We start from the raw sequence: 25,906 nt of genomic DNA, 5'->3' as shown, positions 1-25,906 counted from the left end.
CAGGTTCAATGATACTCTCAAATGCTAAAGACTCCTCATGCTTTTGTGTTCAAAGTATATATGTACTTGGAAGAGTGGATGTATCTGAGGTAGCAATTAATTCCGATTGATTAACAAGTAATAAGAAAGAATGCATATTACAATGAGAAGTGGACTTATTCTAATGGGGGGTATGGGTTGTAACTTTGAATTATGTTATTTACTTCATGCCCATTCTTAGGCAATCTAATCAAATAATTTTTCCCCACTTAAACCTATATAAAGCACAGTGGGCTTCCCCACTTTAGATTAAATTCCTGGTAAGGTTGAATGAGGTCTGTACAAGTTTAAGGAAAAAAATTAATTCAGTCTCATGATCAGAAATGCCCTATAGAATCTGAATAACCTACAGGCTTCTGAAAAAATCCTGGTCCTAATTCAACAATTGATTAATATGAGGGAGAAATAATCATTTCTCTTGCCAACAAAGTAATTCCTTTATGTTTTAGACTAATCTAAGGATTTTAGTTCTACCTTATTTTCTTTATTTCAAAGTAAAATCTGGTTGCTGTTATTTTTACATATTTGCTCTACTTTTGACCTTGTAATTACTAAACAGAATAGATCTATTTTAATTATACACATTTTTTGTTATCATCTTCAAGTATGTCTGCTTCTTCATGACCTCATTTGAAGTTTTTTGTCAAAGACACTGGAATGGTTAGCATTTCCTTCTCCAGCTTATTTTACAAATGAAGAAATTGAGGCAAACAGGTTTAAGTGACTTTCCCAGAGTCACACAGCTAGTAAGTGTCTGAGGCCAGATTTAAAATTAGGTACTCCTGACTCCAGCATCTGCACTGTATCCCTGTATACCACTATGTGGCTGAAAATTGTTATTATGGCTGCTGTAGTTATTCTTTTTGCTATGTTCATTATCTCTAAGTCTTTTAAGCATTGTTCATATGACATATATTTAAGTCTTTTCCTCATCTTTAATCACTATCATTTGGATGAAATTTTTTTCCTGTCCCTATAAAAATAAAGCATCCAGAACAAAATGCAATGCTTCTGATGTGCTAAGACAAGTTTAACGTATATCAAGACCCCCAGTTCCCTTCATCCAGACATTACACTTATATTAATGCAGACAAGATTGAATTAGATTTTTTGGTCTAGTCAGTGCAGTGATGTTATTCATTAATAGCTTATTGTATTTATTCAAAGGCTGAGACAACTGAAGACTAGTTAGGAATTAAAATAAGACAATGGAAGGATACTGAAGTAAATTAATGAAGGTGCTCCATGCTTTATTAGAGACCAGTCTCTACATTTAAACCTGAAACAACAAAGACATAGTAAATTTAAGCAAATATCTGGATAATGGAGGATATAAAGTTTTATTTTTGCCATTGTATCTTTAGTAAATAGGGGAATTAGGGTAATGGATAGAAAAATTGGTCTGAAATCAGAAAGACCTGGACTAAAATCCAGCCCCAAATACTAGCTGTGTGACCCTGGACTAGTCACTTACCCTTATTTTTCTCAGTTTCCTTATCAGTAAAATGAGCTAGAAAAGCTACTTCGGGATATTTGCCAAGAAAACCAAAATGAGGTCATGAAGACAAAACTGAAATAACTGAAAACATAAGTCTTAGCAACCATGAATAAATTATTTGTTGAATTATATTTGGCTCTCTTCTATTTCTTTTGTGCTAGGTGGCCGAGTAAATAGAATACTAGGCCTGGAGTCAGGAAAACCTGAGGACAAGCGCAGCCTCAGCCACTTATTAGTTGTGTGACTTTGGCCACTTAACCCCTGTCTATCCTAGTCATTTAATCATTGCCTGCCTTAGTTTCCTCAACCATAAAATGGGATAATAATAGCACCTATTTCCCAGGATTGTTATGGAGATTTATTGATACATTTGTAAAGCATTTAGCACAGTGCCTGGCACATAGTAGGAGATATCTTCCTTCCTTTAAAAAATGTATATATTTGCTTCTATTCTTCAATTTGATTGGTAAGACCTGAAAATCTGTGATCATATCTATTTCTAGATTTGGGGTACTGATGTTAGGTTTTTCAATATAATTCTGCTTCACTATTAAACTATTGCCAATTGAAGTCATAAATAGAAAGGAAATTTTTAGACTTTAGCATTACATGTTTTAGGAAATTAGATTTAACAACTGATTTCAAAAGTAAAAACAAGTCTTAATTAACATTAGGAAAGTTGTTTTGTAATTTTTTTGCAAATTAATTTCAAATAATGTATTGGAAATATTTCCTTTAGTCATAACTAGAATGTCAAGTTAAAAAAAAAACACATATTTAAGTTACATTTTTGACAAATTTCCCATTTTTTTTAAAGGTACTGTGGCTGCAGCTGCGGGTCTTCACCCTGGACAGTGCATAATCAAAGTAAATGGAATTAATGTCAGCAAGGAGACACATGCCAGTGTAATTGCCCATGTCACAGCTTGTAGGAAATATAGACGACCAATGAAGGTAACCACCCCTTTTATTTTAGGAGTTTAGTTTAGGAGCTCATTCATGCTGAGTAGAAATCTACTCCGACTCTGGAATACAGAAGAACACAACAATAATATAATAGCAAGATGATGTTTACTTACTGTTCAAAAGTAACTTTTAATTCAGTGTTTCAACATTCAAATTGACAATACAAAAAGATGGGCTTTTTCATATACAATTGGCTATTGTTATTTACATCAAAAAAGTATGAGTTTAAAGAATTGCATTCTTTTGTTATATAATAGAACCATTGCTTATTTAGAAGGTGCTCCAAGAAAAGTTCCCATTTTAATGTCAGAGCTAACTTCATCTTATTAGAATTCTGAAAGTTGGTCCTTTTTCTTCACCCTATAATGCTTTAGAAAATAATATCGAGATATGTATGTGTGGGAGGAAATAGCGCCTTACTGTAACTGAAGTGTACCTGTATTTCTACAATGTAACACTGTTCTTGAAGAAACTCAATGATTCATGCAATTTGTGATTCCTTAGTGCTTATTTATGTATTTGAGAGAGGCAACCAGATCCCTTAGTGGATATAATACTGGGTCTGGAGTCAAAATGACCTGAATTCAAATTTCTCTTCAGACACTAGATATGTAGCCCGGGCAACTTAACCTCTGCCTTAATCCACTGGAGAAGAAAATGGCAAATAATTCCTATATCTTTGCCAAAAATACTTTATGGACAATGCTTTAGTTCATGGAATCACAAAGATGAATGACAGAACAACAACAATTATGTATTTATGAGCTTAAAAAAGTTAAGGCAGTATGTTTTTGCCTTTATTTAAGATGTTAAATCTCTTATGTTTTATCTTAAGGTGATTAACATAGAATCCAAGAATCATAGAGCTAGAACTGGGGTGGTGAGATATAAGTTCCATCCAATTCCCTTTCTTTGCAGATGTGAAAACTGAGATTTTAAATGGCACATTTAAATGAGAGTTTAAATGGCACATTACAAAGGTGACACACAGGCATAAATAATAGAGTAGGAATAAAATCTAGATCCTCTAGTTCCTAATCAAATAGTGTTTTCAGTGTCCAAACTACTTCCCCAACAGGTCTACAAATCTATTTAATTCTAAAAAACCTATCCTTGTCAAAGGAGGTGAAAAACCCTATTTCAAGGAATCAGTTCAAAAAAATTCATTGAATTTTTTTATGTCTTCTACTTAAGAAGGTAAATAGAAGCTTTATATGTTTGTTTGTTTTTTTTGTTTTTGTTTTTGTTTTTTTAATCCAGGCTTATGAAATAAGCAGTAAAATTCATTGTAAAGGCATTTTTCATGCTTTTTTGTCTGAAAAATCTCAAGTGCTAGAAATGCTTTCAAGGTCATTTAGTTCAAAGACTGACTAGAAATCCTCAAGTTCTCTTCCAGGATTGAAGAATTACAGTGATGGGGAACTCACTACTCTATGAAGCAGTCCATTGTTCTACTTTGGACAGCTCTAATTGCTAGAACTCTTGCCATTCTTTAATGCCAACCCCATTCCACACTTCTTACCATCATATTGAGTTGACATTTGCCTCACTGTAACTTAAACTCATTGTATGTTGCTCTGTCCTCTTGAGTCAAGCAGGAAAAAAAAATGAAATTGTACTTTGTCATGACTTTTTTTTTTCCTTTTACCATTTCTCAGATTGTTTTTATAGATGGAATTTGGATATATTCTTTTACAGCAATTACAACATTTTGTTGCTATTTTTCATCTTTACATGGTCAAAATTTCTCTTAATAGCCCCATTTTCCCTCTTGAGAAAACATTCTAGTATTATGAAAATATTTTTAAATAAAAACAAAAAAGAGGAAGAGAAAAACATCAGTAAAATTGATCAAAATATTGAAAAAGTCTGAAAATATATTGTGTTCATACTGGTGGAATACACAACTACAAAAGAGGGGGGTTGAAGGATCTTTTTGTATCCTCTGTTTTCCTCCTATTCAATATTTTATTTCTCCAATTCCATATAAAATGATTTTTTGACATTTTTTTTTAAATTTAGAGTTCCAAATTATTTCCCTTCCTCTCCCCTTTTCCCCCTCTTTGAGATAATAAGCAATTTGAATATAGTGCAGTGTCATGATGTCAATGCCAGAGAAACTGAGGCAAGATAGAGATTAGAGAGTATTTAATAATTTATTTAAAAGGGAGAGATTTACTGGAACCAAATGGATTCATAGTTGGGTCCCAGGGCTGAATGATACTATCATCTCCAGGAATCTAGCAAACAATGTCAGTTCTCAATGACCTCTATACACATGGCTCAGACTCAGAGGGTAGATTGAGGCAGGGGCAGAGTCCAGGTGCTGAGAGTAAGACTGGAACTCTGACAGGGTGGAGTGAGCCACTGGAGATGGGAGGAGGCATCTTGATAAGATAGTATCCAACATTCCAATAGCTTGGGATAGGGAGAGGCATTCTGATATTCTAAAACATAAGATCTTTTATCCTTATCAAATATTCTGATAAAAAAGGAGGAGAGGTTTTGCAGGACTGAGCTTTGAGCTGATAATTATAAACTGAAACAGAAGAATGAAGAGAAATTGAGTCAGGACTAGGTCAGGATAATTAGGGAAACTGAGTCAGGACAATAAAAGAGAAATGTGGCATAACAATGACAGTTTTTCAATAACAATTAGTTCCCAGGTTATTCATTTCAGTCTTTTTTTTTTTTTGAATACTCCCCTTATTTTTCCTCATCAGAATTGTCTGTTTGTGTTGTCAAATTTCTATTCCTGAGAGAATAACCACATTCAGCTACCTTTTTCCTATAAAAATTTAAATGATATCCTTTTTTCTTCATTTTAATTTTTTTGAAATTCACTTTACTCAAATTTAGTGTAGTCATGAGCTCCTAAAACAACATAGTTATTTCTTTAAAAAATTTTTTTTCCAATTATCAAGTATTTATTTTTCCCCTTTTCATTTCCCGCTACCCAATGAAAAGAAAGGGAGTGACAGAACAAAGTACATTTCTATCATTGAAACATAATCAAACAAACAAGTTTTTCAGATATGGTTGCTTAAGATTTTCATCATTTTGACCTAAGTAATTAGTTACTTCTTATAGTTGCTATCAAAATATAAATAATAATTATTTTCATTGTTCTGTTCATATTTAGAATTATTAAGACCCTTTATTTTTTAAAAGGTGATTTGTTTAATAGATATGCATAAAAAGATTATCCCCTCCCCATTTTCCCCAGCTTGGAGAAATGGAAATAATGTTAGTTTTCTAGAAATATCTGCCTTTCAGTACTAGATGTACTATTCCCCACTTATGTGATTTTGGACATATTACTCAATATCTCTGAGAATAACTTATCACCATAAAAATGGGAATTTCAACATGAGTATTAATTATGTGGTTGGGAATAAGGTACTTTGTATGTCTTAAAACACTATAAAGAAATATTTGTTGCTATTATTCTTGATATTATTCAGTCATATCTGACTTTTCTTGACCCTATTTTGACTTTTCTTGGAGTAGTCTTTATTTCATTGTTCGACTTATTTTACAAATGGGGAAACCCTAGGGAAATAGGGTTAGTCAGTGTCTAAATCCAGATTAGAACTGAGAAAGATGAGTCTTTCTTACTTCCTGGCATTCTATCCACTGTGGTACCTCACTGTCCCATGTTATTTTCCTTTCTCTTGAGCATTTTTTTGTCAGATGAAATTTATCCTGCTGCTTGTGAGATGAAGAATAGTATGAACCTAGGCCAAAACTAGAAAGGACAGATCCATGTGGGAGAGGGTGGTAAGAAATATGTGTATATGCTTATATATGTAATATTTTCTACTTATGTTATTTTGAATAATCAAAATACAAATTAATTTGTGGGTAACTAAATAATTTTCACAAAAATTAAGTATTGGAAACAAGTTTATAAATATGAATAGCTATGCTTTTTTACTGCATATATTTAAATTCCACAGCAAATGATATTCTAACAATATTTGCTTAATTTAGTTACTAAAGAAAATTAAGAAACTTTTTTGAGTAATAAACATTTTCATTCACTAAATCTTTTTCCCATTCTTTTAGAATTTTAAAAAGTAGTAATATCTATTTAAATTTTACTTCTTTAGACTTATACATTTTATTTCAAAAGGATTACTGATCAGTGAAATGACCAAAAGTCAGAGAACCAGGAGGAAAAAGTTGAATAAGAGTTGTAGTTTAATCATTTCTGACTCTATATGATGCCATGTCTGTGGGGTTCTTTTGGCAAAGATCTTGGAATGGCTTGCCATTTCCTTTTCTAGTGAAGTAAGGAAAACAGAGATTAAATGATTTGCCTAGGATCATACAAGTAATATACTAGATTTGAAGTCATGAAAATGAGTCTTCTTGATTTCAGACCCTTTCAAACTATTACATTTGAAAATTAAGGTAAACTGAGAAAGAATGGTCCAAGCATGATCGATTTATTAGTTAGGCTAGTAGTAACAACAATTAGATCAAAGATCACTCTCAACAATCAAACACCCTGAGTGAGGGCCACCCCATTTTAAAATTCTTTATTTTTTCCCCATTCTATTAAATTCTTCTAAAACAAGGCAAAAAGAAATTGGGCTAAAATTTTTGAACCATATATGAGTTACATACTTGTAATAAATGTAAAATTGAGTGAGCTTTTTTCATATACGGTGGTTTTGTTTTACATACATACATACATACATACTTTTAGGGATTAGAGGAATGAGAGAGAATTTATACCATTTGGATTCTTTCCTTTTTCAGCAAGATTCCATACAATGGGTCTATAACAGTATCGAGAGTGCCCAAGAAGATCTTCAGAAAACAAACTCTAAACCTCCAGGAGATGATGGAGGGGATGCTTTTGATTGCAAAGTGGAAGGTATGACTTATTATAATATTCTTTTTCAGTCTCTTCAATCTATAATTATGGATCTTCTTCAATAAAAGTTCTTCAGTGAGAATACCTTATGATTAGCAAGTAACTTCTAAAATTAAGACACTTGCTTACAGCACTTTTATATAGATGTTTTGTAGTTCAGGTAATTTAAGTATTCTATAGAAAACAATGTAATTATAGCATATATTTCTGAGATTTGTTACAATTGTAAAGTTGAAAATTGATTTTCATTCTAATTTTAAGACTAGTCAAGATCCACATGAGTTTTAATACTCTTTCATGCCAACTAAGTCCAAATTCTTTATCTTTGTAATTTTACCCTTCACCCATATTCAGGAGAAACTTGCTTAAAGGCCAACCCTTTATCTTGTAATTACTTCCACTGTGAACTCAATTTTATTGTGAATTGAATCTCCAGCCTTGTGATTATTTGTTTGTCCTTCAATTTTGAAGAGGGCCAATGGCTTCATGAGGTGAATTACAATACATTAAATGAGACAGAGTTGCATAGTCTTCACTCTCATTCTCTTCCTAAGTCATTAAAGTCTAGTGGTAAGACAAAAGTCAGGATGACTGATGATGGTTCCAATATAGTGAATGATCTTGACACTTTCATATCCATCAGGCTCTAAACACTCCATGGCACTTACATCAATTATTTTTGGGGCCTTTGAAATAAATTGTTCTTGTTCTCTCATTCCATTAGGGAAAGTTTTTGTATTCTTAGGACAGACATCCTCTCAGCTTGCCCATAGGTTTAAGGCCTCTTGATTACTCTTAACCTGGTTTAAGTAGTCTGCTGAGACAATTTATCAGGATGTGGCTGATACATATACTAGTTCCTGGAGCTACAGGTAAGGGTTGTGTGGATCAGGTGGACACTGAAGGCGGATGAGAAGCCCTGAAAAAAGCTGAGCAAAGTCTTACACAAAATGTGCTAGTCCTCCTGTATATTCCATTGTGTAACCTTACATACAAACTACTTAACTCAAATTCAGGTTTATTCAATCAAAGCCTCCACTGCAAACTATATCCAAGTCTTACAAACTAATTCTTATACCAAAGAATTATTGCCATTTGACAAAGAAGAAGCAATAGGACAGAGCTGAGCTTACTCCTAGTCCATTTCCTAATGAAAATATTACCAATTGAGATTGTCTTACTTTTGCCAGGGATGGTTCAAATCATACATTGGTCAATCAGAAGAAAGGCATCTACATTTGAATAACCCTGTTGCCCCCCCACTCTACAATGGGAGTAACCATTGATCCAATTTGTTGCTTACTGCTAGCCTAATTAATAAATTGATCTTGCTTGAACCATTGTCTTTTAGTTTACCTTAATTTTCAAATATAACACTGTTTGGAAGAGCTTAAAATCAAGAAAACTAATTTTTTTAAAAAAAAAATTTTAATTATATCTTTTTGACCCTTATAAAACCTTCTGTTCCAAATTTTTCTCTCCTTTTCCCTCCCCCCTCCCCTAGATGGCAGGTAGGCCAATACATGGAAACCTCACTTCCATGAGTTCAAATCTGATATATTATCTATGTGAACCTGGGGAAGTCATTTGTTTGTTCCATTCCTAATCTGTAAAATGCACTGGAGAATAGCAAATCACTTTAGCATCTTTGTCAAGTAAATCTCAAATGGGGTCATAAAGAATTGAACAAAACTGAACATCAACAATACATTTTATAGCTCTTTTTTATGTTTGTTTAGTTATATAGGTCAGCTAAGTGACATATTGGATAGATGTGGGCTTGGAGTCAAGAAGACCCATCTTCATGAGTTCAAATCTGGCCTCAGACACTTACTAGCCATATAACCCTAGGCAATTCACTTAACCCTGTTTACCTCTGTTTTCTCATCTGTAAGATGAGTTGGAAAAAGAAATGGCAAACCACTCTAGTATCTTTGCCATGAAAATGCCAAATGAGATTATAAAGAGTCAGATACAATTGAAGTGACTCAATAACAATATTATGTACCAGAAACTCTGCCAGGCACTGGGGAAAAAATAAATAGTACTTATGAATTTCTTTTGATCTATAAATTTTATATGGTTGAATGGTTTTCTGATACCTCTGAAAATCATTTCATAGTGTCTTTATGAACATTGCTTCATGCTAGGTGCTAGGAATATAAAGAGGAAAATGAACTACCTTATTCTAAAAAATTTATTTGAAATAGTTACAGACTTAGAGATGGATTTAAAGTCTACATGGTGTTTCTACCTTCTCCCTCCTCTCAAAACAATCAGCTAAGGAAATAGATTCCCAGAGAGTACATAATTTCCTCAAAGTCACATAGGTAGTAAATGATAAAGCTAGGATTTAAGTTCAAGACCTATGACTACAATCCAGCATTCTTTTCATTTTTATCACATTGTTGATCTTATCTCTACTCTCCTATCCCTTTAATTTATTTGCCACACTGCTGCTGATTGATATTCCTAATGCATAGTTATGACTATGTCATTTCTCTACTGAAGTAGTTTCAGTGGCTCTCCATTGCCTTTCAGAGAAATGTCAAACTCCTTTCCATGATATTTAAAGCCTTTTACTGTTTGACTTCAACCAGAATTATCAATCAAGCAACACATTGCAAATCAAATATATTAAGACTAGTTTCTGCTGATGCTTCATACTTTCAGGAACATATCATATTTTCCTTAACAGTAACATTCCATCTGAAAGAATTACCAAAGTAATACTATACACACTCTATTTCCGATCACATTTCATCATCATTATATGGCAACAACTTAGTGTAAAATAGAAAGTATTGGAAGTGGAATCAGAAAAAGTTGTATTAGAATCCTGGTTTTTTAGCCTATTGGTGGTTTTGTCTTGGGAACTTAATAACTCTGAACTGATTTTATGATCTTTAGAATGACATCATTGAACTTGCATTATCTTTCTTTAATTTCTGAATAAATTGGTTTTATGAGTGTGAACCTCTTTTATAAATGGAAGATGAGCATTGTTATTTTTATTCTTACATCACCAATGTAATAAAATAATTTAACAGGCCTTAGGCAAAATTTGTTTGGTAAGTGATTTAATATCTCTTAGCTTATTTCCTCATTTTACCAATGAGGATTTCCAAGATCCTTTCTATAACTAAACATCTAATCCTATAATCTTTTTTCTGATCTTATGGAGTTTGTGATACAACATACATACACACATACACATAAGTTATGTATGTGTGTGTATTTACTTACAGCAAAATAATTATCAAGGATAGTTCCTTACCTTTGGGTTAGGGGACTTCGGTTGCATATACAATAAAGCTCTCTTGAATTTTATTTGAATCTAAAAAAGTTAATTTCTCTGAATTGACTGGATTAAAATTATCTTTATTCTAGAAGTAATTGACAAGTTCAACACAATGGCTATCATTGACGGAAAGAAGGACCATGTGAGTCTGACTGTAGACAATGTCCACCTGGAATATGGTGTTGTATATGAATATGATAGCACTGCAGGCATAAAATGCAATGTGGTAGAAAAAATGATTGAACCCAAAGGTTTCTTCAGCTTGACTGCAAAGGTATGAGAGCTTTTCGGGCCAATGGGGTGGTAATGAAAATAAACATTTTTGTAACTCCTAATAGTTGAAAGCAGATAAACCAATTTTTTAAAAAAGTAAAAAAAGTTTAGGGCTTAAATTTTTAAAATGATTTCATTTACTGAATTGCTTCTACTTTGTTCAACTATAATTTTTCATTCTATTACACTACCCCTTATCTGTATATACCTTCTCTTTCCCACTGATCTATATTTTTCAATTTTTCTTCTGGTATAAGGTAATTTTGAATTACTGCTTTATAATATAGGTCAAGGCCTGATCATTATATTCCCATTTACTCCTATTTTAATACATTCTATAGAGAATATTCAGATATTTCAAATTAAAAAAACACAATTAGATAATATACCTTTTTTAAGGTATTTATAGAAAAAGCCTTGGATTAAAAATGACTATAACCTTTTCTGTACTCATTTCTGGCCAATTAATTGACTCAGCCCTGCATTTATGAGTTCTGAGACATTGCTACTGTTAAATAATAACTAATGGTTATAGTTTTATATACTGAAAGTCTATATAGAGTAAGGAAATGAAATTTGTATTCCTGAGAAGACATTTCACATAGGTTTCTTCCTATTAAATATACATATATATCAACAATTCTTTTGCCATTATTTACAATTTTATATTTAATTATATATTAGCATAATTAATTTATGAAAATCAGTATTTTGTGATTAAAAAGACATTTAAATATTACTTAATAAAGTAAAATATGTGTTTTAGAACAACAAAACAATCATATTTTTCAGTTTCCTAATTGAGAGATTTTTAAAAATTTTAATTTTGTCATTAAATCATTTTAAATTCTGAAGATCTATATTGTTGTATCATTGATTGGGTTTTAAAAAATGATAAAATAATTTTCAGTGTTCTCTCTTGATAGTGTTACATGTTAACTTATAAGAGAGGAAACAATTTAATGGGAAGAGCAAAGGTCTTGGAAGCCAAAAAAAATTAAGTTCAAATTCTAACACTAGTGATGGCCATGGACAAATCACTTTTACATGTAGAATGGAATGATTCTTTCACTTTCTGTCTCAGGTTTTTTTTTTTTTTATGTGTGTTTGAAGAATACATGTTGTATTGTATGTTGCATAAATGTTAGCTATCCACAGTTTCCTCTAATGGCTTATTGTGGCAGAGAGGTGTTGGGCTTTCAAAGGCAATGTCATGTAAAGCAAGCTCTGTTTAATCCTATGTGATAACATAGGATAGGCCTGGTGATGACCAAGTTGGTTACTGGATGATACATATTTTGGTCACAGCCAGTGTGGAAGATCATCTATTTTATTGCAGAATAGTCTATTCTTGGGTAAATGTAGTGAGTATTCACACTGACAAAATTAAATTTGAAACTTAGCTAGCCCTGTGACAGCAGTCCATGCTAATTCTGCAATCCCTCTTTCTTGTCTTCATTTCTACTTCATTTCCCTCTATGTTTTATTGTGATTTCTTCCATATTCTGTTCATAACACTGAAAAAAAAATAACACATAGGAATAATAGTGCTAAGGAATGTGTAACTCTTTGCAAAGTTCCTAATTGTCAGATATGTCTATGTATTGCGATAGTTGCCTGGTTCAGAAACTAGTCAATTATGTTCACCAGGAAGTACTGAATGATATTAAAAAGACCTCAGGTTTGATCTGGGTGTATATGCCTAAATACTTTTAGCTGAGGCATTTCCTGCTTCCATAGATAGAATCTGGTTTTTATTTTAAGTTTAGATTTTAATTTTAATTTATATATATATATATATGATTTTTAAAAAAAGGTATAAAATAAATATTATATAACCCCTCCCCCAAACTGGCATGCATCATAAAACAATTTTGAAGATATCTTGCCAAGGAATACCAGATTCTTAATTCATAATTCTTAATTTATAAAATTTTATTGTGAATCCCAAAATTCACTTAAAGGAATAGTCTATATTTGTCAATAGGGAATCTTATTTAAGTCTTCTGTTCAGGTTTATAATTATTAATTAAATAAAAGGATGATAAAGATTCAAAGATAAAGTGAACTTTAAAAGTTCATTTAAAACTCAAATATATTAAAATATCCCACACCATTAGTTTAATTACATTGGAAATTTTATGACTCACTCAAACCTAGATGTTTAAACATCTACACAAGATCTACAACTGGTCTGATTATTAAGCAGAATCCATTAAATAGAAAAACCATGTGGGGAATGTGAAATAAAAAAAAAAAAAAACTAAGATAAGGTATTTAAAAGGGGGAGAAATATTGTTTTCCTATAGTTCTGAAAACTAGTCTTTCCCTTTCCTTATTGAAAGAATTGAAAGAAAATAATTCTAAAACATTTATGATTTTTTTTTTGCCCATAAAGGGTATATATAAAGTCAGTCAGCAGTCTTCATAAAATCAGCATTAAAATAAGCAATCAGATTTATGAACTGATCCTTGTTCAACATTTTTGAATATATATAAAAATATACATTCCTCCTTCTAAACAAATATCCATGAAGTAAAGCTCTCTTGTATTACTAAATAATATCTCTTTGAGTAGGCTGATTTTAATATGTTAATTTGTTGTTTTTCTATTATAGATTCTTGAAGCTCTGGCCAAAAGTGATGAACATTTTGTGCAAAACTGCACTAGCCTAAACTCTTTAAATGAAGTTATCCCTGCTGATCTCCAGAGTAAATTTGGCACCATTTGCAGTGATAAAATTGAGCACATATGTAGAAGAATATCCAGCTACAAAAAGGTAAAAATGGTATAATTTTTAATGCAGAAATTAGTTAATGAGCCAGAATTCATTGAACTATTTTCTTTTACAAATGTTTGCCTGTTCATGGAAATTTTTAATGAAACCTACTATCTACCCCTGATAGGATTCAAAATATATGAAAAGATATACATTTTTGGACAAGAGTAATATGGAAATATATTTTGCTTAACTGAATATTCATTATCTGGATTTTGCTTTTCTTTTTCTTTCACTAAAATGTAAAAAAGTAGGAGTTGGAGAGAAGTCTAGAGATAGGCTCTCTTCAACCCTAAAAAATAAAAGAATAAAAGATGATTGTTGAAATTACAGAAGAAAATAGATTGAAGACCTTTGGTAAAAGAAGCAAAGAGGCTAGATTTAGAACTTATCTATGATAAGATTAGAATTTATAATATGATAAAAAGGAAAAGTGAGGTATTCTTAAAAGATCTATAGTGTTGATGTATGATCCCCTTTTTCTGTTCTATTTTGTATGTGAAAATGCTCATTTTAGTGTTAAAAAAAGTAAAGTGATCATATTAGTATTAATATCCCATATTGCAATCTTAAAATTCTACATATTATTGCTTAAATCAAAAGTCTTGATATATATTTTCTAAGAAGTTTTGGATTTAATTTAACTCTTTGTTTTTGGGAAGTATCCCATCAATATACCTTCTTGGATACAAATGATAGAAAACACTCTCCAAATCTTTCTTCCAGCACATGAAACTTCTTTGAAGACAAGACCAAAACTTTATCTGAATGCAAAATATGATTACTACATTCTGTCTATGAGTAAAGCTAGAAGAAGAAGGTCAAATCATTCTGAAGTTAGCTAAGATAAAATTACAAAGAAGGTGATAATATTGTAGAAGCTCAAAATGCCCAGAGTGCATTTTGTGTGAACTATATCCTTTGAACCCTCTATTTCCCCTTTGTTACCTATGCCCATTCGTTGATACCTTTTTCTTGGAATAGAAATGGGAAATAAATTCAGTTGGGATAATTAAAAGAAATAGTTTAGGATTTGATCTGTCTTAGGCTTTTTTGGAACTTGTTCACTAGGTGTGGTACATGTTATGTATAGGTTTTAGAATGGTAGGCTTCACTAATGTGAACTGACAGTCACCTGTGAATAACTCCTTTCAACCCTGCCTTCAAAAAATTGGTTGATATTAGGGATGGGAGGGAAGACAGAAGAGTATCTTTCTACTGGATATGATTTAGTAACCACTAGAAAACTGTCATGGGGTCTCTAGAAGGGGAACCAATTACAGAACTGCCAAGAGCATTGACTCTATTTGCAAATGCAGTACTTTATACACAGCACAAGACATGATATATCTGTGCGATAAATAAAATGTAGTTGAGCTGAATGAGAATTCATTGTAATCTATTCTTTTTTTATCCTGAAATTAGAGCTTAGTGTCCCTTTGAAGGGAAGGCTCTGTTGTTGCTTGATGGTCCTTACCAGTCCTTCATGGCTGAGATAAATATGTAATGTTTGAAATTCTCAAAAGCTGTTGAGCAAAGAAAGCATATCTCTTGCTGCTTCTCTGTAGTATAGGGATTTTTAAAAAATGTCCAATCTGTAAGAAAAACTATTGAGGCAGAGTTCTGAGCTAATGGCACTTTTTTAAAAGAGTTCATGGCTCTCTCCAATGAAGTGAATCTCAAATCTTCCTCATTATTTGAGATGCCCACTTCCTTCAGGGCCTTAGTTTGATACCTGGACAATATAGGGAAAGCAGACCAAAAATACAGAATCTCATTAGTTGATAGACTGTGCCCTCGGAGAATCTACACAAAATACATTATCCCAATGTTGACAAACAGTCTAGCCAGCAGACCTTAGCAGACCTATTATGAACTTTCAGGAGGTTCTACTAAGCCAAGGAGCAGGTTTATGAAGTTGGGCTGATAAAAGGATGAAAAACATATATGTACACCAACTGGCCAGTAGAAGGGCAGACTACAATCAGAATCAGTTTTTGGCTACCTGGTCATAGTCATCTCTTTACTTTGGGCAATAGAAGAATAACAGAGTACAGAAGGAGAACAAAAATAGCTGGAGGACTTTCTATGTAATTAAGTTATCTTTGTCATATGGGACTTGGTTGGTCACCATAACAAGGAAAACCTAAGATGGAGGTCCTCTAGTTAGTTTCTTTTAATTAAGCTGCCTGAACTTACAATGTGCAGTTCATAGCTCTAATACTATAAGAATTTATAATAACTGCTACTGTGGTATCATTTCAAATTGATTAATAATTATTGGAATAAAATAGGAGCTCAATAAATCATCTATGATAGAAGATGTATGAGCCTCATTAAGTCTCCTGCATTCTTAGATTATACTTAATTATTTTAATACTATTCTTGGTCTATTATTTCCCTTTTTGGGTACTTTTTACCTATGTTATCCCCTTCCACATTCTATAGACCAAATCTTCTTAAATTGTGGGTCCCAACCTCACATGGTATTGTGTAATTGAATGTAGGGGTGATGGACTTATTATCCACGACTTGGATATGTCTTATGACTTATTAACAGCAAATGTTTGGTTTTTGTATCTCTTTTTAAATACCTATTCATCTAGGGTCATTTAAATTTTCTTATGCAAAAAGGGGTCATGAGTGGAAAAAATTTAAGAAGCTCTTCCATAGGGTGCAGCTAGGTGGTGCAATGACCAGCCCTAAAGTCAGGAGGACCTGAGTTCAAATCTAGTCTCAGACACTTAATACTTCCTAGCTGTGTGACCCTGGGCAAGTCACTTAACCCCAATTGCCTCGGGGGGGGGGGAAGGAGCCCTTCTATAGACTAATTGTTAGCAAAGACCCACGGAGAATTTAATTGTGATGTAGACACTTGTTCTACTTTTTCCTTGGATATAATGTCTCTCATTTGTAAAGTACAGAAGATTTATGCAAAATTCTCATTGCAAAAAAAACCTGTGAAATAGACAAAAGTTTCTTAAACTGTGGGTTGTAACCCCATATGGGGTCATGTAACTCAATGTGGGAGTCACAAAAAATTTGACACCAGTAAAAAGTTTTTGAATGCAATGACTAAAAATTAATTCAAAATCAAAATCTAATGTATAATGAATCCAACTTGTTTCTGGCAGTGCTTGCCTATGTTTCATCATATGATTTCACTATAATTTTTATTATAGAGTATGTGCACTTTGCACTGTGCATATATGGACATTGCCAAAAATACTTCAACTCAGATTCAAGTATAAAAATTTCTTGAGTGAAAAGAGGTCACAAGTGGAAATTTTTTTTAGAAGCTCCAATATGTACAATATCATTCTTATTATATTCATTCTGAGGATGTGGTTCATCAGTTTGCCATAGAGTTGCTTAGAATAATAAATCACCCCATAATAAGTCTAAGAGCTAGGATTTTGACCCAGATCAAGTTCATTCAGTGTTCTTATCACTGCACTACAGTGCCTGAGAACTTCTCACATATATAAAAATAATATGTGTGTATGTACAGACAAGCATTTATATCTATGGTTTCATCAGTGTAGGAAATTCTCAATGCTCAAATTCTCTCATTTATATGAAAGAGCAAATCATTTCAATGGTCAAAAGATAGGAACAGACAATTTTCAGATGATGAAATTGAAACTATTTCTACTCATATGAAAGAGTGTTCCAAATCACTATTGATCAGAGAAATGCAAATTAAGACAACTCTGAGATACCACTACACACCTGTCAGATTGGCTAAGATGACAGAAAAAAATAATGATGAATGTTGGAGGGGATGCGGGAAAACTGGGACACTGCTGCATTGTTGGTGGAATTGTGAACGATTCCAACCATTCTGGAGAGCAATCTGGAATTATGTCCCCAAAGTTATCAAACTGTACATACCCTTTGATCCAGCAGTGCTACTACTGGGCTTATACCCCAAAGAGATACTAAAGAAGGGAAATGGACCTGTGCCAAAATGTTTGTGGCAGCCCTGTTTGTAGTGGCTAGAAACTGAAAACTGAATGGATGTCCATCAATTGGAGAATGGTTGGGTAAATTGTGGTACATGAATGTTATGGAATATTATTGTTCTGTAAGAAATGACCAGCAGGATGAATACAGAGAGGCTTGGAGAGACTTACATGAACTGATGCTAAATGAAATGAGCAGAATCAGGAAATCATTATATACTTCAACAATGATACTATATGAGGATGTATTCTGATGGAAGTGGATTTCTTTGACAAAGAGATCTAACTCAGTTTCAATTGATCAATGATGGACAGAAGCAGCCACACCCAGAAAAAGAACACTGGGAAATGAATCTAAACTGTTTGCATTTTTGTTTTTCTTCTTCCCGGGTTATTTCTACCCTCTGTATCTAGGATATACTGTAACCTATTCAACATGTAAAGGACTGCTTGCCATATGGGGGAGAGGGGAGTGGAGGAAAGGAGGGGAAAAATCAGAACAGAAGTGAGTGCAAGGGATAATGTTGTAAAAAATTCCCCTGACATGGATTCTGTCAGTAAAAAGTTATTTAAAAAAAAAGAAAGAGCAAATCATCTTTGTCTCAGAGAATTGGTTTGTTATCCAATTAATATGTGTCAAAGAGAAGATGTGAACCCAGTCTTTCTGAATAGAAATCCAACCTTCTGTTTTTGTCATGCCACCTCTTACAATAAGGACAAATAATGATAATATAAAATATAAAATGAAATTCATGGTAGAGATATAAACCAATTAGTGTCCGTTATATGAAATGAAAATATTTATTATTGACTACATAGATAAAGACTATTGACCTCATAGGTAAAGGAATACTTAGCAAATGATCTAGGATTTTAGGTAGGTAGTATTTCAATAGATGGAAAAAAGAGAAGTCATATTCCAGGAAGATGGAAAAACATGAGTAATAAAGAATATAGAAAGATTGGTCATGAAAGGAAAGACAATAGCAAATTATTCAGTCTGACTAGACATTGTGAAAGCTTTTGAAGGCAGACTTAAGAGTTTTCAATTTAATTTTTTAATCACTGATATGAAGGAACAGGAAGTAAAGGGGATGTTTTAAGTGGTAGAATGATAATTTCATTTTTAAGTTTATACTGTATTTAGGCACTGTTGTATGTGGGAGAGAGATGTGAAGCCTTCCTTCAAAGAACTTTCACTTAGAAAAATATTTGATCAGTAAATTTATATAAAATTAATGCGAATACATTTGAGGGATAAGTCAATCAAAAATGGCCTCATGTCATAAAGAAAACAGATTTTAGAAAGAAATTACTAAATTTGATTTTGACCACTATGAAGATTAAAATATGAAGAATTAAAATACACTGGTATGCAGATGTCCTACATGCAATTGGAAATACAAGTGTGTAGTCTTGGCTGGAAATAGTTAACAAACTATATGTGATGATGTTCTTAATGTAAATAGATCCTAAGCCATGTAAATCACTCTCGGGCAGTGGTACATAATTCCAAAATTTAATCTCATATATTTTTATTGTAATTCATTTTGATTTTTCATTGAAGAATGAAGACAATGTTCCCATGACTTAATTTCTTTATGAACTGTTCTTTGTTGACTATCAGTAAATTTAGGCTAATTAAGTATCTCTTCCTCTTTTGGAAAACAAGATTACCAAAGATCAGAGAGATAAATTCAAGAGGTTTTGGCATAGAATGATCATTTGAATTGAGTTAGGAATTTCTGTGATATTATTCTGTGTATAATATATTATGACTGTAACTTCATTTATTACTAAATTCATGGCATTATACATGTTTACATTTATTATTTTAAATTTACAACTTTTTATATTTTAGTTTTAAAGCATATTAACAATAGCAATGTAGTTTTATTCTAGATGAGCAGCCTGCAAACATCCCATTTTTCTCTGAGCTAAAATGTATCCATAGTAACCAGTCTTATAATGTCTTAGTTTTTCTCTTAGTTGGATTGCAAAAGTTTAAGTTCTAAAAATGGAAACCAGAAAGTTCCTAGTGTTTCTATTATCAAGCTTATTGAGCTCATTATAGATTTTTTAGCCTAGTTCTATAGGCTTTAAATGTTGTTCAGCACATACATTAGATTTGAACCTTAACTCATGACCTGACTAAATTTGTGACTAGGGATTTATTCACTGTGGAATAGTGTGTGAATAATTCAGAAATAAAATATGTACTGTTTAAAGCACAGCATTTACCATGAATTCTCTTTAATGCTTTTCTTAATTTGGGATAAATTTTTCAGTTTTAGAATAATTCCATAAGTGGTCATCCATGTGTGAATGTGTGTGCTTACACACACACGTATGTGTGTAGGTTGCTTTGAATTAAGTATTTAATGGGAATTCATTTGATAGTTCTTATTTTCATCTATGTACACATGTATAATGCATACATATAGTTACAGAAGCCAGGTTCATATATGCACTGATTTGGAAGTCAAGAGCTAGAATTTTAAGACTAACTAGATCTACTTCACCTCTAACTTTTTATGGCATTCAGGTAAATGACTGAACTATTCTGCTCTTCAATTTTCCCTTGTGTAAAATAAGGGCTCTCTGTTAAATTAGCTCTTTCCCAGGCACAGCTAGGTGGCGTAATATATAGAGCATTGAACCTGAAGTCAAGAAGACCTGAGTTCAAATGCAGCCTCATATACTTATTAGCTGTGTGACCTTGGGTAAATTACTTAACCCTATTTGTCTCAGCTTTCTCATCTGTGAAATGAGCTAATGATGGAAATAGCAAACCAATTTAGAAACCACTTTTTTGCCAAAAAAAATCCTAAATGGTGTCACAAAGAGTAAGACATGACTGAAACAACTTAATGCCAAATTAATGCCATCTAATCATGATACGATAGAACACATCTAGATCTGTTCAGGTAAAAAAAGGATCTCGGAAGCCATCAAATACAATAGCACTTGAGTCCTATTTATAGCATTGTTAGTGAGGTATCATTTAGCATTTAATTGAGAACTTCAGGAACTGAAAAGAACCTACTTTTGCAACCATTTCTGCCCAATTTGGAGCAACTCTAATCATTAAGAAGTTGCTTACTCTTCTTGTTTCTTACTGTTCTTTATAGAAATAGCTTCTCTCTAACTTCTAACTAGTGTTCTAATCCTGATTCTTGGCATCAAGTAGAAAAAGTCTAATTTCTTTTCCAGATGGAAGTTCTTTAAATGCTTGAAGACTACCATCTTATCCTTCCTAGCCTTATCTTCTCTAGACTAAACATTTAGTTTTTTCAAATCCTTGTTTGGGTTGGTTTTGCCTCAGAATCACAATTCCTTGGTTTCTTTCCAAAGCATCAGTGAACTTAAAATGTGGTACCTAGAACTGAAACAGTGGGAAGATTTCAATTAATTCCCAGATATGTTCTCCATTTCTGTCTATCTGATTCTCTGTTTCTCTTCCAGAGCAACTACTGAAAGAGAATTTTGTTTGTCTTAAAAAAGACTTTTATCCTTGAAAATATGGAGGAAACAATCATTTCCCACAATCTAGCACAGAAATTCTTAATCTAGAGTCTGAGGATTTGTCCTTTATTTAATTTTAAATTTGATAATTATATTGCAATATAATTGAATTCCATGGTAATAATTTGCAGTTTATTTTAATACAATCTTATTTTTAAACTATTATTTTATTCTAAGAAGTGGTCTATAGGCTTTCCCAGACTACCAAAGAAGTGCCCACTGTTCGATAGAATGTTCCCCATATTCTTAGGAAGCAAAATCTACTTTAGAATGCCATTTTCCACTCCTCTGACCTAAAAGTTCTCATTTTTACTTCTTTGTCACCTTGTATCCAAAAAATCTGTCGCCAAATTGAGACATTCTCAATGAATTCAATTCTGAAGTCTTTTCCTTTGCATCTGAAAGGGTTATTGTACTTTGCTTTCAGTTGGCTGTAGTCATGAAGTACAAATACCTCTTTATTAAATTTTAGAAGGGTGAGAGGTACTTCATAGGTATAATTTTTTAACTCTTGTTTGCTGATTTTAATTCATATGATTAATTCCTTTATGGTGTTGTTGAATGTCATAGTAATATGTAAAATTCTATAACATTATATAATTTATTTATTTAATCCACAGTTTTCACGTGTACTTAAGAATAGAGCCTGGCCTACCTTTAAACAGGCCAAGTCCAAAATCTCCCCATTGCACAGCAGTGATTTTTGTCCCACTAATTGCCACATCAATGTCATGGAAGTCTCTTATCCCAAAACCTCAACATCCCTGGGGAGTGCCTTTGGAGTACAATTGGACAACAGAAAACATAGTTCCCATGATAAAGAAAATAAAGTTTCTGAGCAAGGTATGGTGATTCTTGTAAAATTTATTTGGAATTTAAAAATAGATGATTATAATCATTGTCATTGTTTTCATGACTATCTTACTCTAATTCATGAGTTCATAATATGGAGTCCATGAATTAAAAAAAAACATATTTTGATAATTGAATTTCAGTTATAATAAGTGTGCTTGTTTTATGCATTTAAAAGCATTCTAGAAGGGTATCTGCAAGTTTCATCAAGCTGGCAAAACAGTTCATTAGAAAAAGGATTAAGAATCTGGTCTTTATAAAAGTTTGTTAATAGGAGGGAGGGAAAAAAATTGCAACACAAGGTTTTGAAAGGGTGAATATTGAAAATTATCTATGCATATATTTTGAAAATAAAAAGCTTTAATTAAAAAAAGTTTGTTAATAATATACAGATCACTAGTGGTAGAAAGGAGAAGAATGAAAGAATGCATGTACTACTCATTTTACCAGGCACCTTGTTTCTTGACTATCTCCCCTGGTCCTGGAGAAGCAAAGTAGCAAAAATGGACATTGCAGAAAAACTTACCCTCTTCCAAAAGTTCAGATTATATATCCAAGTAGTAATAAAAGGTAGGGGACAATTGCTTAATGTTCAGAAAAAAAAAAGACAAATGGAGCTTTCTTCACATAGCCTAACAATTTCTTGGCATGATTTATTTATATACCCAATTAGTAAACTAGTTCAGGAATTGGTAGAGGTTTTTTTGAGAGGGAGAGAGAGATTGGAGAAACTGTATTTATCAGGCATTCTAGATGTTTGGTTTGTCAACTTTCTTATAGAATAGTGGAGGAAGACATAATCTGGTCAGATTGTGTCACTTAAATAATAATAAATTTGATATTTAATAACAACAGCAACAAAAACAATAATGATAAGAATAACTAAATTTTTCTGCAAGTGATCTTTCCTGGACCTCCTAAATCATAGTGTTTTTCTTTTGAAGTATCCTTTATACCTAGCTGATTGCATTTTGTTTCTCCCTGTCAATGTGAGGTCCTTGAGAGAAGAGATTTTTGTTTGTTTGTTTGTTTATCTTTGTATCCCTAGTATTTACTATAGCTGACACAAATACTAGTTGATTAGTTGATACTTATTAGCACTTTTGACATAGTATCTCATTTGAGCCTTACAACACACTTGTGATATAGGTACTATGATTATTTTTCTTTTCTAGAAGAATAAATGTAGTTTTATACTGTTTAAGTGACTTGCCCAGCAGCCATATAACCAGTAAGAACTGGAGACCCAATTTGAACCTTAATTTTCATTGCTTCATACTAGCCATTGTGTTCCTGCTACTCCATGCTGACTCTCAATTGGCTTTTTCGAAGTTAGCCTGCTTTTTTAAAAAGAAGAAACAATTTTATTATCTGTTTGTAGATATGAAATTTTTCATGTATATGTCTTTCCACAGGCATGTAGATTTTAGTCACTCCTTTTTGTATTAAGTACAGAAAATTAATTTTCATCCATCTTTCATGTTCCTAATTGGTTGTTACTTTTGTTACTAGAAGTTAATAGATATTATGAATAGAAAAGTAGGCCTGAAAAATAGAAGCAACATGGTGTGGTAGATAGAATACTGGGTTTGAAGTAATAATAGTGAGTTCAAATCTTGCCTCAGATATATAGTGTGTAATTCTGGGTAAGTCATTCAATCCCTCTGTGCCTCAATTTATTATTTGTGAAATGGGATGGAATCTTGGTTTGTATCTGTGATTTTTAATGTCCCCTCCAGTTCTAAAATGATGACTCCATAATCCTAACGTAGAATGCTGTCTCCAATTACACCTTTTTGTTATCTCAAATGAAACTCTAACTGAAGGGTTGTGCTACAACTGTTCTGGCAGTTGTAGTGATGAATACAGCCATCCCTTCTTTGTTTTAACCCAGACAACAGTGGAAATCTTTTTCTCTGGCAGTGGGAAAGGTGCTTAGTGTGATTTCCCAAGCTTTGAGGAAGTCACCTAAGGAATTTCAACTTCCTCAGAACCCCGGTGATAGGAAGGATGCTATCCTCATTATTCATGGATTTGTCTTTAAAATGAATTATAATGATGTTATAAAAGTTAATGGTTATATTTATTTGTGTGAAAATATTTGCATCTTGCAGGAAAACTCAATCCTATGGTATATATCCAGCATACTATCACCACCATGGCAGCCCCTTCAGGATTGTCTCTCGGACAGCAGGATGGACATGGCCTCCGGTATATGTTAAAAGAGGAGGACCTAGAAACACAAGACATCTATCAAAAATTGTTGGGCAAGCTTCAAACTGCTTTGAAAGAGGTAGAAATATGTGTCTGTCAAATAGATGAGTAAGTATATTATATAATATCTTTATACTTTTCACTTTCCCATTTTTGTGAAATGTGACTTCTTAAATTATTACCACATGTTCATCTCTGTTATTGCCAAATATGATGAGAATTCTGTTAGTTAGAGATCCTACCTTCAGAAGTTTGATACTTGAAGACTATGATGAAAATGCAGCAAACATATTTGTGATGAATTATAAATGTATAATTTAATACTCACATAATTTTATTTTATAGTATCGAATTAACATTATAAACAAATGTAAAAACATAAATTTGAACTATAAAATTTTAAAAAGTAAAGAGATAAAAAGCAACCTCATATCTATCACAGTGCTGACAACATGCTAAGTGCTCAGAAAACATGGATTAGATGAATGAATAATGACTATAATTTACAAAATCCAATACCATTCCAATAAATAAGAAGATGAAAACAAACATAAATTCAATTCAAATTACAAGTTCAAATTTCTCCTTTCTAAGACCAAATCAGCATCTGCATTTAAGATATTTTACCTCTAACTGAAATGCTACCCCCTATGGATTTTGTTGCTTTATCTTTCATTTTATATTATCATATGTATATATATATACACATGCATATATCTTAAATATAATATGCTTATATGCATATATATATGCACCTATATATGTATATCTATGTCTATCAATATATCTATACTTTTATTTGATGGCAATCATCTTAAGTAATTCTATTTATCTAATATAGTCCCTAGCTCTCAGGAAACTTTACTTCTCTCTTCATGTATTTGTAGTTACAAACTTCTCTGCCAGGGTAATATTGACACATGGATTTTATTTTGGACTCACAAATTCTGGTTTACTAATATAGCATGCATATTTTTACTTTTGCAGCTATTGTTGCTACATTCCTCTGTTGTAAATGCACATACATCTATTAAAGTCTCTATTAATAACTTAGTTTTTAAGCCAATCAGTCCAAATTAGGAACTCAAAATCTCAAGGACAGATTCATCATAATTTTAAAATTATCATTGAATGTTTCCTGCATTATTTTGTCAAGAGTTTTATTAATAGTTTGGATTTAATCTTTTTTCCCAAATGAGATTTTTTAAAATGAATGATAGGATTTTAAAAAATGACTTTTTTGATGACATTTGGTGTGGCATACTTATTACTTCCTCTGTTTACCAATAAATTAAGAATTTGGAACAAAGCTGATGTGGGAATAGCAAGTTATTTTTAAACAATTGTTTGTTATTTCCAAACCTCAGTTCAAAATGATCTTTTGGCAGAAAAGTTGACAGTTTTTGACATTAAAACTTAACTTTTTTTTAATAAATGTAATTTTATTATTTAGATTGTACTGTTCAATATGGACTACCATAGATTGTTTTAAAACTGTTTACCGAGTCCTGAGAGGTTATTTATGTATTATATAGATAATAAATAAGCATTTATCTATTATTTAAGAAATATTTGAATAGAAACATATCTATTAATACTTTGATGGTT

At 32.2% G+C, this 25,906-nt stretch overlaps 1 protein-coding gene across 1 annotated transcript in view; it reads left to right on the top strand.

Moving 5' to 3' along the window:
• The window catches only part of PREX2 (phosphatidylinositol-3,4,5-trisphosphate dependent Rac exchange factor 2), a 463,645-nt gene that overhangs the window by 240,133 nt on the left and 197,606 nt on the right, over window positions 1–25,906 (top strand). The window contains exons 20-25 of the mRNA XM_051970075.1: window positions 2,355–2,491; window positions 7,271–7,388; window positions 10,779–10,963; window positions 13,581–13,742; window positions 21,853–22,075; window positions 24,199–24,406. Of these exons, the coding sequence (XP_051826035.1) occupies window positions 2,355–2,491; window positions 7,271–7,388; window positions 10,779–10,963; window positions 13,581–13,742; window positions 21,853–22,075; window positions 24,199–24,406 (1,033 nt within the window). The remainder of the gene's footprint in view (window positions 1–2,354; window positions 2,492–7,270; window positions 7,389–10,778; window positions 10,964–13,580; window positions 13,743–21,852; window positions 22,076–24,198; window positions 24,407–25,906) is intronic.

This window comes from Antechinus flavipes, chromosome 1, assembly GCF_016432865.1.
Source record: "Antechinus flavipes isolate AdamAnt ecotype Samford, QLD, Australia chromosome 1, AdamAnt_v2, whole genome shotgun sequence".
NCBI classification, from domain to species: domain Eukaryota; kingdom Metazoa; phylum Chordata; class Mammalia; order Dasyuromorphia; family Dasyuridae; genus Antechinus; species Antechinus flavipes.
This window is presented reverse-complemented; position numbering and strand designations above follow the sequence as displayed.